Source organism: Lissotriton helveticus, chromosome 2_1 (assembly GCF_964261635.1).
Source record: "Lissotriton helveticus chromosome 2_1, aLisHel1.1, whole genome shotgun sequence".
Taxonomy (NCBI): Eukaryota; Metazoa; Chordata; class Amphibia; order Caudata; family Salamandridae; genus Lissotriton; species Lissotriton helveticus.
The window spans coordinates 1,344,080,135-1,344,094,585 of record NC_136059.1 but is presented as its reverse complement, the minus strand read 5'-3'; the positions used below and the strand labels follow the sequence as shown (position 1 = coordinate 1,344,094,585).

At 39.4% G+C, this 14,451-nt stretch overlaps 1 protein-coding gene across 8 annotated transcripts in view; it reads left to right on the top strand.

Annotated features, from left to right (window-relative positions):
* PTPN13 (protein tyrosine phosphatase non-receptor type 13) overlaps positions 1–14,451 on the top strand; it is a 1,030,035-nt gene that overhangs the window by 836,384 nt on the left and 179,200 nt on the right. For all 8 annotated transcript variants that reach the window (XM_078676288.1, XM_078676281.1, XM_078676285.1 and 5 more), the window contains one exon: positions 6,942–7,003. In XM_078676288.1, coding sequence (XP_078532414.1) covers positions 6,942–7,003 — 62 coding nt within the window. The remainder of the gene's footprint in view (positions 1–6,941; positions 7,004–14,451) is intronic.

Sequence of the window (14,451 nt, the reverse complement as noted above, 5' to 3'; positions counted from 1 at the left end):
GTGTTGCCAAGTGACACCCTGCCACCCTTGACCCTTTCCCTATTTTACCGAATCGGTATTTACCGATTCGGTAATTGACATTCATTCCTATGGGCCTCCAGGTCCATAGGAATGAACGGCAATTACCGAATCGGTAAATACCAAATCTTAACGATTTGGTAATTTTTACCGAATAATTACCTACATAGGATTTACCGATTCTAAAATACCGAATCGGTAAAATTCGGTATTTTAGAATCGGTAAATCCTATTTACCTACATCTAGCCCTTAGACACTGTAAGGGTACGGGGTCGTGCAACTGTACCCTCACCACTGGTATAGTGCACCCAGCCAGAGGGGTGACTGACCTATGCCATAGCAGTGGGTTGTAGGCATGGCACACAGGGATGTGTGCCATGTCGACTCTTCCCTTTATTCTGCACTGTGTGTGTGTTTAAAGGTAAAGGGCCTCTAAGGGTGGTACAATCAGTGCTGCAGCCCTTAGAGGCCTTCCTTGGCCACAGTGCTCTTGGTACCTGTGGTACCATTTACAAGGGACTTACCTGTGGCCAAAGAGTGCCAATTGGGTTTTGTTTACAATGCAGTTTTAGAGAAAGAACATAAGCCCTGGGTACCTGTTTGGCAGGAACCCAGGGCACACTCAGTCAAAGCACATCAGCAGTTCAGCAAAATTGTGGGCAACCATGTAAAAGCAGGCACTTTCTTATTTTTTTTTGCCATGATACCTCTTCAACTCAGTGCATTTGTCAAAGTTGATGTTGTTTGTACCCTTATCCATATTACCAATTCCTTCAAAAAGGAGAAATTGCTGCTAGAATTCTCCCCACTTCCTCATCTGATAAAGTTAGGCCAGTAACCCCAGTCATGATGGCCAAGTGTAGTGTTTTAAAGTGCTTCTCAACCTATGTGGGTTGCTCAAAATGAAAACGCAATATCCAATATTGATTGGAGAAGCTCCAGCAGCTGCATGCTGCCCTTACATATAACAAAAACAAGAGGGAGTGAGAGGAAACACTGGGTTCATCAGCCGCATAAAGTCTTACATCACTAATGTGGCAATCAGCCATGTCAAAAAAATTGACCCTCCACTGGAGAAAACAAAAGTTATCTTGTGAAACCCTCACCCATCAGGGTTACCCCCTTGGTGGCATGCCTCATCATTGGGTCCATCCCGTTCCGCTGTGGAACGAGGCATGCTGCGACCTACGAACTAAGCGGTAGACTATAAAATGATAAAGAAGATGTTGAAAAATAGGAGTGGGGGTTGACGTCTAAAAATACTTAGATAATGGGTATTGCTTGTTTAATCTGACCCCTAGTCGGTATGCTTAAATAGTGAAAGGTAGGAGAGGAAAAGTTATGTGTCTGCTTTCCTACAAGGTCAACATGTGTCAAGTCGTGCCCCTATCCGCTTTTCATCAGGACCTAGGGAAACTAACTCCCTGGGCCAATGCCTGCTCTTTTTCTCAATATGCACACAATTTTCATGCTTAATGAAATATATACAATTACCACCTAATTGGTAATTCAACTGATCTGCAATTATTCAGCAAATCTGTGAAAATAAAAGTGGAAAGTTAAACTGCACAGCCCTCCGGCTGTATGCACATACTTTCCTTTGCTTTAAACATATCGCTATTATTTTGCGTGTGCACCTCCAAGTGAAGAAACATGAAATCAAATTACTATGTGGACACATCTAGCATGGCTCCATAAAGGAACTTCATAAATAAGCCAAACACTCTGTGGTCAAAAGAAAATACACCAGAATCGTACGCAATAAAAAAAACACAATAAAACACAACACATACATAAAAGATGCCAGGATAATGCCTTGTGGGATAAGTGGAGAAATTATTGATTTAGAAAATAATAAAAGTGAACACAGGGCTTTTTAAAACGTTGCCTACTGTAAGGTGTGGGCTGGATAGTGGATTTAAAGAACTGATTTCATGAATTTCCTAACAAGGCCCAGTATTTCATGCCCAGGAGGGAAAGTGATGTAGAGAAGCAAAGTGGTATTGGCATAGAGTGATACGTGGAGAATGGATAGAGGACCAGGAGCAGGAAATTGAATATTGATCTATATTACCTGGTGAGCCAGCCTATTGACAGAAAGGTAAATTTACAATGGGGTATCCCCTAAGGACATCCTGACCTGGGTCAGTTAAGGTAGGTATGTATATAGTGGTCAGTGTCTATTGATTATGTTCAAGAATTCATCGTAAAGAAACTATACATAATTAAATAACTTGGAAATTACTTCTGTGTAGTACAGGGAATTTATTCAAACAGTATCAATGATTGGGTACTTAGTAGGATATTCAAAGGAATGCCACAAGTTATACATCATGCAAGCAAACAATTTCTTCATTGAGTCAAGCAGAGTCTAACGGACAATAGTCTCAGCATAGTTACAAGAAAAATCCTTGTGGGTTCATTCACAAATGAAATAAATACACCAATACTAGTACAATATTAAAATTGCGCTCAAAGTGACAAAGAAAGGAGACAGTTTGAGAGGGATAGGTGTGGTTGGGTGAAGGTGAGGACTGGGTAAAGGATGTTGTGACCATATTACAATCACAGTGATGATGCAACCTTTACAGACTAATTTCGTTCATTAGTTCCATGGTAGATCTTTAACATAGGCTGTTGTATATATCACAAGGTTGCTCCCTATGTTAAGAAAGTGAGAACAATCCGGTCTACGTTTCGACCCCTATGGATTAAGGGTTGGTTGAAGCCTCATGCTGGGGTCTTCTTCAGGACGTGAAAGTGCGGGAGCGCTTAAGAATGGGCCGTCCAGTGGCCTGTTTACGGTTGGGCCGTAGTCGGTTCCTCAATGGTAACCAGAAATTAGGGCATCCGGGGCTTTCCAGTCAGTCTGTACATTATTCATTAGTTTCCGCTCCTCCAGATGTGTGGTTTCCTTCTGATCGCATCAGCGCGGGTGTCTCCAGCAACGCTGCCCAGCCGCAAGCAACTTGCGGCTTGGCAGCGTTGCTGGAGACACCCACGCTGATGCGATCAGAAGGAAACCACACATCTGGAGGAGCGGAAACTAATGAATAATGTACAGACTGACTGGAAAGCCCCGGATGCCCTAATTTCTGGTTACTATTGAGGAACCGACTACGGCCCAACCGTAAACAGGCCACTGGACGGCCCATTCTTAAGCGCTCCCGCACTTTCACGTCCTGAAGAAGACCCCAGCATGAGGCTTCAACCAACCCTTAATCCATAGGGGTCGAAACGTAGACCGGATTGTTCTCACTTTCTTAACATAGGGAGCAACCTTGTGATATATACAACAGCCTATGTTAAAGATCTACCATGGAACTAATGAACGAAATTAGTCTGTAAAGGTTGCATCATCACTGTGATTGTAATATGGTCACAACATCCTTTACCCAGTCCTCACCTTCACCCAACCACACCTATCCCTCTCAAACTGTCTCCTTTCTTTGTCACTTTGAGCGCAATTTTAATATTGTACTAGTATTGGTGTATTTATTTCATTTGTGAATGAAACCACAAGGATTTTTCTTGTAACTATGCTGAGACTATTGTCCGTTAGACTCTGCTTGACTCAATGAAGAAATTGTTTGCTTGCATGATGTATAACTTGTGGCATTCCTTTGAATATCCTACTAAGTACCCAATCATTGATACTGTTTGAATAAATTCCCTGTACTACACAGAAGTAATTTCCAAGTTATTTAATTATGTATAGTTTCTTTACGATGAATTCTTGAACATAATCAATAGACACTGACCACTATATACATACCTATATTGACAGAAAGGGTTTTATGCCGAAGTGTGATATGTAGTAACTAGACATAATATCGAATTCAAAATATAGAATGGACATAATATCGAAGTAAAAATATAGAATGGACAAACTATAGTTGTTATAAAAATATCGAATTGAAGGTAAGTAATATAATATCGATTGTCAAAATGTAGAAGTTTAAAATATCGAAGTATATAATATAGGCATTAAAATATATCGAATTTTCTAAAGTGTTTTGTATGTTAGTATATGTGTGAAAAGTGTATATTCTTTTTGTAATGTATGTTTAATTTATTTGAAGTAAATAATTTTATGTTATTCAATGTTTGCGTAATTTAATTCTGTAGCGGGTTGTGGGTTTATAGGGGAATAGGATGGGAAGTAATTTAATTATATTAAATTAAATATTATTTTTTAGTAATTATTTTTTTTTTATTTAATTTTGCTTTTTAGTTCTGTAGCGGGTTGTGGGTTTTTAGGGGAATAGGGTGGGAAGTAATTTAATTGTAAATAATTACATATTTTTATTTATTTATTGGTATTAATTTTGAATTTATTGTTAGTAAATTTTGAATTGGTAATTAATTTGTATTAATTGGTCATTAATTTCTATTAATTGATTAATTGCTAATTATGTTAATTTTATTAATGTATTTTCTGTCGCGGGTTGTGGGTTTATAGGGGAATAGGGTGGGAAGTAATTTAATTGTAATTAAGTAAATAATCTATTTTTATTTATTGGTATTGATTTTTAATTTATTTGTAATTAATTTGTATTATTGGTAATTCATTTGTATTAATTAATTATTTGATAACTATGATAATTTTATTAATTCATTTTCTGTTGTGGGTTTATAGGGGAATAGGGTGGGAAGTAATGTATTTTTAATTAATTATATATCAAAAATATGATAATTAATTTACTGTTAATTATTAACTGGTATTAATTTCTAATATTCATTATGTTTTATTATTGAAAATTAATTAGTTGTTAATTAATTATGAATAGGTAATTAATTTTTGATACCCTAATATTTATTTGTATTTCTAATTATTATATAATATTAAATTGGTAATTCGTTTTAATTAATGTTTTATTGGTATTGATATTTAATTTATTTTTATTAATATATTAAGTTATTACTTTCCCTACTGTTAAACTCACTGGAGTGGGAATAGTAATTTTTATACTTACGCTATCCAACGCTTTCCCTACTGTTGAACTCTCTGGAGTGGGAATAGTCATTTTTACCCTCCCGCTATCCAACGCTTTCCGTACTGTTCCACTCTCTGGAGTGGGAATAGTAATTCACCCCCCCCTTGCTATCAACGCTTTCCCTACTGTTGCACTCTCTGGGGTGGGAATAGTAATTTTTACACTCCCGCTATCCAACGCTTTCCCTACTGTTGCACTCACTGGAGTGGGAATAGTAATTTTTACCCTCCCGCTATCCAACGCTTTCCCTACTGTTGCACTCTCTGGAGTGGGAATAGTAATTTTCACCCTCCCGCTATCCAACGCTTTCCCTACTGTTGCACTCTCTGGAGTGGGAATAGTAATTTTTACCCCTACGCTATCCAAAGCTTTCCCTACTGTTGCACTCTCTGGAGTGGGAATAGTAATTTTTACCCCTACGCTATCCAAAGCTTTCCCTACTGTTGCACTCTCTGGAGTGGGAATAGTAATTTTTACCCTCCCGCTATCCAACGCTTTTTCTACTGTTGCACTCTCTGGAGTGGGAATAGTAATTTTTACCCTCCCGCTATCCAACGTTTTCCCTACTGTTGCACTCACTGGAGTGGTAATTGTAAATTTTACCCTCCCGCTATCTTACAGTAAAAATATTGTATATTTTTTATTAATATTACGTTCATATATATATATGTATTAAAAAATAAACTTATGTGTTTTTAAATTAATTATTTATTAATTTTAAGGTATTTAAGTATTTTTAAGTATGTTTCAGTTAATGATATTTAATATTTCATTAATTTTAAGTTACTTTTAAGACATTTAAAAAAATTCAATATTTTGACTAACTATATTTTTTTACAACAATATTTTTGTACTTACCTGTTTGTAGATAGGAATTCTATATTTTTGGATTCTATATTTTGTCAGCTATATTTTGGTATGTCTATATTTTTGTATTCGATATTATGTCAGTGATCCGTGACATGTTAGTGTAATATGTTATAAGCATATATATGTGTTTTGCCTGAATGGTCAAATGAGGTAGATTTTTGGGATTTTAAGTAGATTACAAGCAAATTGTAGTGGGGGAAAGTGTCAGTGAAGGGCATGAAAGTTCTGAGTAGATGGAATGCCTTTTTGCTATTCATGGTATACAGAAGTCGATTTCAGGACTGATCTCCTCTGTTCCTGGAAAGCGAGTGAAGGGCAGAGATAGCTTAATCCCAGAAAATAGATTATGATCAGTTGATAAGGTATGAACAGTACCAGGAGAGCCCTGCTTCATTGGTATCAAGATTAGGCGTATACCGTGGTCAGCTGTATCAAAGGTGGCAGAGATTTTGAGTAGTATAAAAGTAGGAAAACGTGTTTATCGTGAGAAGATGTGCTGAAATCGGATATTTAATAGATGGCAGACACTGTGGAGTGATCCTCTGTTAATGTAGACTGACGTCCTTTTCCTCTGTTTTGCCAGGCACACACTTGGATTCTCCAGGCGTAGTATTGTACAATTACAAATGTAAATTCCTTCTGCAGCAGTGCAGCTTATGTGGTTTTGTACCTTTCTATTGCTAAAAATGTACATGGGCCATATTAAAATATAATTAATACGGTTTTATATTCACAGGTGTTTTCTTTCAAGCAGAATTCAGTTATAGTTGTGTCATGCTGCTCGTGAACTATGAGAAAAGGAAGCAGCTTTGCTCCCCCTATAAATATTTATATTCTATGTTTAAATTGTTTACTGTGTTATCATTTGTTATTATGAATAGAGACATTTTAGTTTTCTATGTGCATTACAATTGCAGGAGGTGAACATTCTATTAATACGACATGAAAGTTAAATCAAATTACTAATTACTTTTAAAAGTTCAGATTTGCTCATTTATAATTTGCTTAACCTTTCAAAAATGAAACATAAAATGCTTATATTTTTTGTCTTACAGAGATGGTCATCCTGTTGCTCCAAGCATTTCTCAGATGTCAGATTTGCCTCCCAAAGTCAATGGTAAGCATTTTAAGCATTTTCTCTCAAATGAAGTCTTAAGACATATATGTTCTTGTGCCAATGTGAAGGAAAGCTTCTTTCCCATTAGTGGTTCAAGCCGGACAAGACATTCAAATTAAGCAAAAATGCAGTGATGCATATCACCAGTTTCTTCAAATTGTTATGATTTAGGAGACCAACCACTGTTGCTATGAAAACTTTTAGTTAGCAATTTTCTTGGATGACTAACAAGCAAGTTTTTCCCTGCCCATCGCGGTTTTGTTTGTTGACTGGGCTTACATTCTTAGGTAGAAAGGTGACAGCATATATTTTTTATTTTTTGTTATATATTTTTAGGATGAAGGGAAATTATTGTCTTTCTCCAGTTTGTTTGTGTGAGGAAGTAGTGACAGAGAAAAGTCCAGATTAAAGCCTAAAGTTCTCTCAGGAATAGGGACAACAGTGTTCTTAATATGGAGAGATAACAAAAGGAACTCCACTTTCTGGGGAGTTCAGCAACAAAAAGGTGTAGGTCATTACTGCTTGGAGTTTGATGCGGTGAATGAAAAAGGTCAGTATATTATTAAATGGACACAGATTTTAAATAGGGTCAGGTGTCATCTGCATGATGGTTTAGGTAGACCCACACCCCTCTAACATTGAGCAATATAGCGAAGGTACAAGTACAGGGCAATTTCGCTCCCTCAGAAAGTGGCTTCCAGTATTAACCAACTGAAATTTGGAGATTAGAAAAAAGAACTACCATCTCAGGATCACACACAAATGCCCATGCAGTGTGTGATGTTCCATAGTTACTATTAATCTACTGTAAACAACTGTTAGAAAAGCTGCTGAAAGATAAACAAAGAGACATGCGCCCCACTATCGAGGAATTGGCGCATGTTGTCTAAAACTTTGTAGGTGGCAGTCTCAATGCTACAACTGAAAAGAAAAATGTGTTTTCAAAGGGTATGAATAGAAAAATAGTGCCATTCTTCTACAATGAAATAGGACTAATTATTGGAAGACCGAATCAATCACATAACTCTTTATACTGAAACCCATATTATTGAGCAGCTCCCACATTACAAAGACCATGTACTGTAAGAGACATAGACAAGACAAAACACATGTAAGAAAGAAATATAAAAAAGTATACATTTATTCCTGAAAATATATTAATTCGTTCTTTTGAAGTCCAACCGACTCATTCCAAACTGGGAATACAAGGCAAAAAAGGGTTAGATTGGAGCACTATGTTTAAGGTCGATAATGTATTTTTTTCAAAATTGGGGTGGTTGTTCCTATGTTGTTTATATCTAGGAGGGACAAGGGGATAAATAATTGACCAACTATCCACCTTGATACAAATAATTGGATATTCTCAGTGTCGCCTTGATGAAGTTTAGTGGTAAAAAGTAGAATTAACAGTAGGTTTGAGGAGGTTAATAGTCAAGGTAAACTTTTATTTATTCATTCATCAGTGTTTTTACACCGCTTTTGATGGCAGCCAGTTCAATACAGTCACTATTTATTTGCGTGAATAAATATTCCCTTAGGGTGCATGAGAGCATCTTCTTGTGACCCTTGATTATTATGTTTAATTGTCGAAACCTATCGGCTGAGTAAACATTGGAATCTTGATGTGTTTCCCCCTTTTTGGAGTTAGAATATTTATTTGCTTCATCTCCCATATGTATTTTGATTATTGAGTCTCTTACCTTATGACTTGTTGTTAACTTGGGCTACATGTTTGTTACCCATTTTTTGAACTTCCACACAATTGAGGTTATTATTTTGCAGATTCAAATATTCCTCAAACTAAATTGTTTTATCTGCTTCTCCTGTTTCTTGTAGAAAGGGTTTACATTCAATACAAATATTTGTTATGCAGCTACCTTTTATGATTTCTGTCTATATTTTACTGGGTTAAAGCTGGTATGCATCAACTACAAAAGCCCTAAGATGCAGCTTATCAAGCAATTCATTATTTAAGTGTAAATTGTATGTAAAGTTGGTGAATTGGTGAGATTTTGGTTTCAAGTTGATGAAAACCTAAACGTTGGATTTGATTATGCCGTCGCATAACTATCTAGCCTTTTCTTAAAGACATACTCATTCTTGGACTCACTGATGTGTACCGATAGTACCTCCAAATTTAGGGCACTAATTGCAGATAAGTGAAATAACTACCTCTTAATTTGTATTGGTACAAGCTGAAGTTCGACTGGCATTTACTGGAGCATTATTGTGGTATGGTTTGTGTCTTTAGTGTTCAAATGACAGATATTTATAACCAGTTGCAGCTCACCTTTGAGCCAACTGCTTTGATACCTTATGCGTAATTCTGAGTGTATCAATGTTTATGTCAAGAGTCAAATGATATGCATTTTGTTCATATATAAATTTAGTGGTTGGTTTATGCATGTCAAATTAGTGAGCAAAAGCACCTAAATAATGGAAATAAGAAGCATGACTTTAGCTAGAGCATGGAAGGCAGCAACAGGTCATGTTCAAAAGACTCTGGGCCAGAAGTGCGAACATGACAATTTGCAACTCGCAAATTGCGCTTCTCAATTTGCGAGTCGCAAAATGCCATGTACAACAGTGTCCGAGACACTGTTTGCGATCCCCAAGGACCGAGTAGTTTGTAGAAACTTTTTGATAGATACATCTGCCGTGTGGATTCCTCACCTTGTGAATATCCCCCTTGCGTCAGCAACGTTCGGAATTTTTCTATGTAGCACGCTGGCATGGACGACGTCACAGGAGCACGGCATCGCGCGCAACTCCGACTGACGTCACCGACTCCTTATTAGACCCACGTCGGCGTGATGACGTCAGTTCTGCCCTTTTTTCCATGCCTTCGAGGCACCCGGACGGACCAACGACAGCAAATATGCAAATATACTATGTACACAGTACATACAAATCAAAATCGCACACAAAGTGTGCAGCAAAATAGCAGAAAATATACACACATATATTGCTCTGCCTAGCCTCTTCTTTTTAAAAGGGGGGATGACCAGGAGGTCGAGGTATGAAGACCTCAGGTTACGAACGGGGATATACCTATGGATGCGTGTAGAGATGAATTCAGGGCATGTGCTATGCAGGGATTTGAAGATGAAACACCCAATCTTAAATGAAGTGCACTGTTTTACTGGTAACCAGTGTAGTTTGTTCATCAGGGGAGTGACATGGCCCCTTCTTTGCTGTTGGTAGATTATTCTGGCTGCCTGGTTTTGTACCAGTTGCAATCTGTTTGTTAGGTTTTCGGGAGGCCAAAATAGAGGGAGTTTGCATAGTCAATATGGGAAATGACTAGCGAAAGAACAACCTGAAAGAGGCCTGTGAAGGTAAGGAATACTAATTTTCCTGATCTCTTCCAAAGCTGGAAGAAGCAGGTGGATACTACAATCCCCATCAGAGGCTTCATAGAGGAATTATTATCAATAATGACTCCAAGGCTCTTCCCTGAGGTAGAGGGCTAGGAGGTGGGGTTTACCCAGCTCAGCAGGCCAAAAATTGGTGCTCTGTGGGTTTTGAGAGCCTCCGACAGGGACAAGTTCTGCCTCGTCTGGATTAATTTTTAAATGATTTCTATTCATTCAGTTGCATATAAATAGCAGTGTTGTTTGGAAATTCGAAATTGAGTCCGGAGTATTGTTGATTGTTAAAATTAGTTGCACATCATCGTCATAGTTAAAGGTGCGCACATTCATTTTCCTCAGGGACTGTACCAGCGGAAGAATATGCAGATTGAACAGGTGCAGGGATAGAGATGATCTCCGAGGCACACCGCAGGTCAGTTAGACTTTGGGAGACCTGTATTGAGAGAGTCAAACCAATTGGGCGCGTCCATTCAGCAATGACTCAAGCCATTCAAATGCTGATAAGACTCCAGACACTGCCCAGACGATCTCACAGCTACTTGAGTTGATGCAGCCCAGGCTGAGACATAGTGTGTTGGGGTTTGAGGGGTGGGGTTGGAGCTCCATCAAAGTGTAGAGAAATGAACATATTCGAGAGTTCATCCGTCCCAGCTAAGAGATAATGAGCAAGGCTTTCTATAAATCTGTTTTCCGTGCCTACCATATAAAATACGATGCAATGCAGTGAGGGGCTCCTTCAAATTTAAAAGAAATTAACATATTCCAGAGTTCACCTGACGGTCTTCTGCGCAGCCAAGATGCGATGCAGTGAGGGACTCCTTCAAAGTAATGTTAAAACAAATGAACACATTCCAGAGTTGCACGTTGGTCTTCTGCGCAGCTAAGAGCAAGCCTTTCTTTGTTCCAAAAGCAGTCGAAAACAGAAAAAAAGTGCGAAAATGAACCAAAGTAGAGGGGGGGGGGGGGATAATACTTGTAAGAGAGCCAGTCGCTAGGGACAGAAACCACCCACTGAAAGGAGGGACAAATGCAAAATGTAGCCACTGAAATGAATTTAAACAGCCACACAAAGAAGCTAATGGGGGAGTGAGAGGTGTAATTAACGTCACTGGAGAAGCTACAACAAGCCTCGCAGAGCAGCGCATGTGCTGCTAGGCTCGACCTAATAAAAAGGGTGGGGAATCCTGCTTGATGAGAATCGATGAATTGAGATTGCTCGACAAAGGAGTAGAGGCAGTTGGCGACGTGGGCTTCTAACACTTTGGCCAGGAAAGGGAGTAATGAGATGGGTCGATAATTAGTAAGGAGAAGTGCATCTGCACCAGTTTTCTTAATGAGTGGGACTACAGTTGCTTTTTTAAAGGCTTAAGTAAAAAGAGAGCATGGTCCGGGAGTGCATGAAATGCTTCCTTCAGGATTTGAGGGGAACAGCTATCAGAGCTATCAGCAGGTTAAGAAACAATTCCTTCCTGATTATGGGTAACTCAGTCAAGGAATGAGGATTCCTGGATGTAACCAATTGATTACCAGGAAGGGGACTAGGAGGTATACTGGCTTTAATGGCGATAATTTTGACAATAAAAAAGGAATAAAGAGCATTACAAAAAGACTGAGTTGGAAGTATTTTTACTGTTACTCTGTCAGAGTTGGATAACTCTTAGACAATCTCAAATATGTCTTTAAGAGAAAAAAGACAGAAATAATTGGTTCAAACATGTTCAACAGGATTTGGATTAGATGTGAACCCATCATTAGTGAAAAAGGGACTCTCCGTGAGACCCAATTTATACATTGGTCAATGCACCTCTTCTCATTTGTCCAGCAGAGTAATTGATTGAACTTGATTTGGTAGGGAAGTGTCAGAACAGTTGTTGACCCACATATAGACATCTCCTAGTGAGGCTTGCACTTGTAGAGTGAAGTCAAGGTGTACGAAGACCAAGAAATGTAGATTCTGCCATGCAGTGGTATACAATATTGAATATGTTAATGGTGGTATTGCTAATTTGATGTGTGTAAAATTAGCTAGATGATAACTATGACCCCCTGATAGTGAAGGTATAGTAGCGAGAAGGTGTTTTCATATGTTTATCAAGTTTCGGATGTGCATAGCAGAAGCTTTTTCCAGCATCTATTTGGCAATAACAATGCCAGCTGATAGAACAAGTTGGGAGCTTTTGTAATTTGCAGTTTTATAATACTGAAAATAATGCTGAAGGATTGATTCACTGATTTGAAATAATTTCCTACTTTGTTGATGACTAGCTGTTGCCTATGTAAAACTGAATTCTATCTTAGGAAACCGTTCTGTTGCTATTGTTACATGACTGCATACGGTGTAGCTTATAGAGGCTAATGATAAAGAAGTATGGCTTCATAGGCTTTGTTTCAACCATTGGGCAGAGGAAAGAAGAAGTTGGGACTACCGAAAAAGTAGTAGCATCATAGACGTTTGAACAGGCTAAAGTTGCAGATTTTGTAGAGTGATGTGTTCTAGATTATTTAGAAGGAAGTGAGGCAGAAGTCCTCCAGGTGCTATTGGTATTGGGAACAGTGCTTCGAGATGTCTTTAAAATGTATGGCCTCATTGTCACAAAGATTACGCAAAGATGGCTCAGTATTGTGTGTTTACACATTTTTGCACTTGCTTGTTGCTCATATGTGAAAGGGAGAACGTCTGTATCTGTAGTTGTGTAATTCTGGTCTGCATAAAATCCACCTTCTCCTTGATTCTGTAGCTTTCAATATTATCCAGTATTTGGGTGTCTTTCATAGATTCACATGCCTGAATCATTCCCCGTCGTCGAGACGGGAGCCTCCGGTAAATAAAAAAGTAATGTCCTATAGACATACATAGAGAAAATAGGCCCAAGGGTCTCCCCTTAGTGGCCTTTCCTTGTCCTTATGTAAAAAGGACCAAACTCTTACAGTCAGCCAATCAGCTCCGACCTCCCTCTAGGACCTCCCTGGGAGGAGCCCCAGTCCCTCAGATTTTCTACCGCACGTTGTGCTAGGGAGTCTCCAGCTTGAGCTCTGCTCAAGATTACTTATAATCATCTAACTTTCTTCAAAAGTGATTCCTCGCTCTCAACCCTTCAAGGATTCTTCACTACACTGTTTGCAGTAAGTGGCTTCTTTCCACAAACTTCTTCCATGTCGGAGTCACAGAAGAAAGCCCTGTTCAGGGCCTGCTCTTCCTGTGGGAAGAAGGGGATCCATGTGGATGATAAGCATGAGCTATGCTTGTACTGCCTTTACCCAGATCATGTCTCGGACAAGTGCAGGATCTGTAACCCTAAATCCCTAAAAAGACTGTGAGAGACAGGGAAGGATGCCTTCTCATCTGGCTGGACAGGCTGAAGGACAGAGACAATCTTGAATCTTCTGAGAGCAGTGTTTCCAAAAGCTCAGAAGTCTCTAAAAAGAGGCCTAGGGTATCTTCCCCGGGCCCCTCAGACACTCCTCCTACGAAGACAAAAAAGTCTTCAGAGGCAAGATCTACGTCATCTTCAGTGTCTGTTCAGGCTGATCACACCTTCAAAAGGCCTGCTCCATCGTCTACCAGACAGACCCACAAAACAACCTCTGTCACAACCACTGTGTCGACGACATCAGCGTCATCGCCTTCAGCGTCGACGACGACGACTACTTCCTCAACATCATCAGGTAGACCTGTTTCCTCTATTATATTACTGCAATCGTCGTCGACGAAGACCCTGTCGACGACGAGAACCACACCATCGACGACGGCATCGTCATTAACGAGCCCACCGTCGTCGAAGAACTCACAGACGTCGACGAAGACGTCGACGACGAAGACACCGTCGACGGCGGGCTCGCCGTCGACGAAGGTACCGACGACGACAACATCGTCATCGAAGTCGTCGACGGCCAAGGTACAGTCGTCCACGCAGTCGACGAAGACACTGTCGACGAAGACACCGTCGACGAAGGAACCGACGACGAAGGAACCGTCGACGAAGGGACCGTCGACGAAGGGACCGTCGACGAAGGAACCGTCGACGAAGGAACCGTCGACGAAGGAACCGTCGACGAAGGAACCGTCGACGAAGG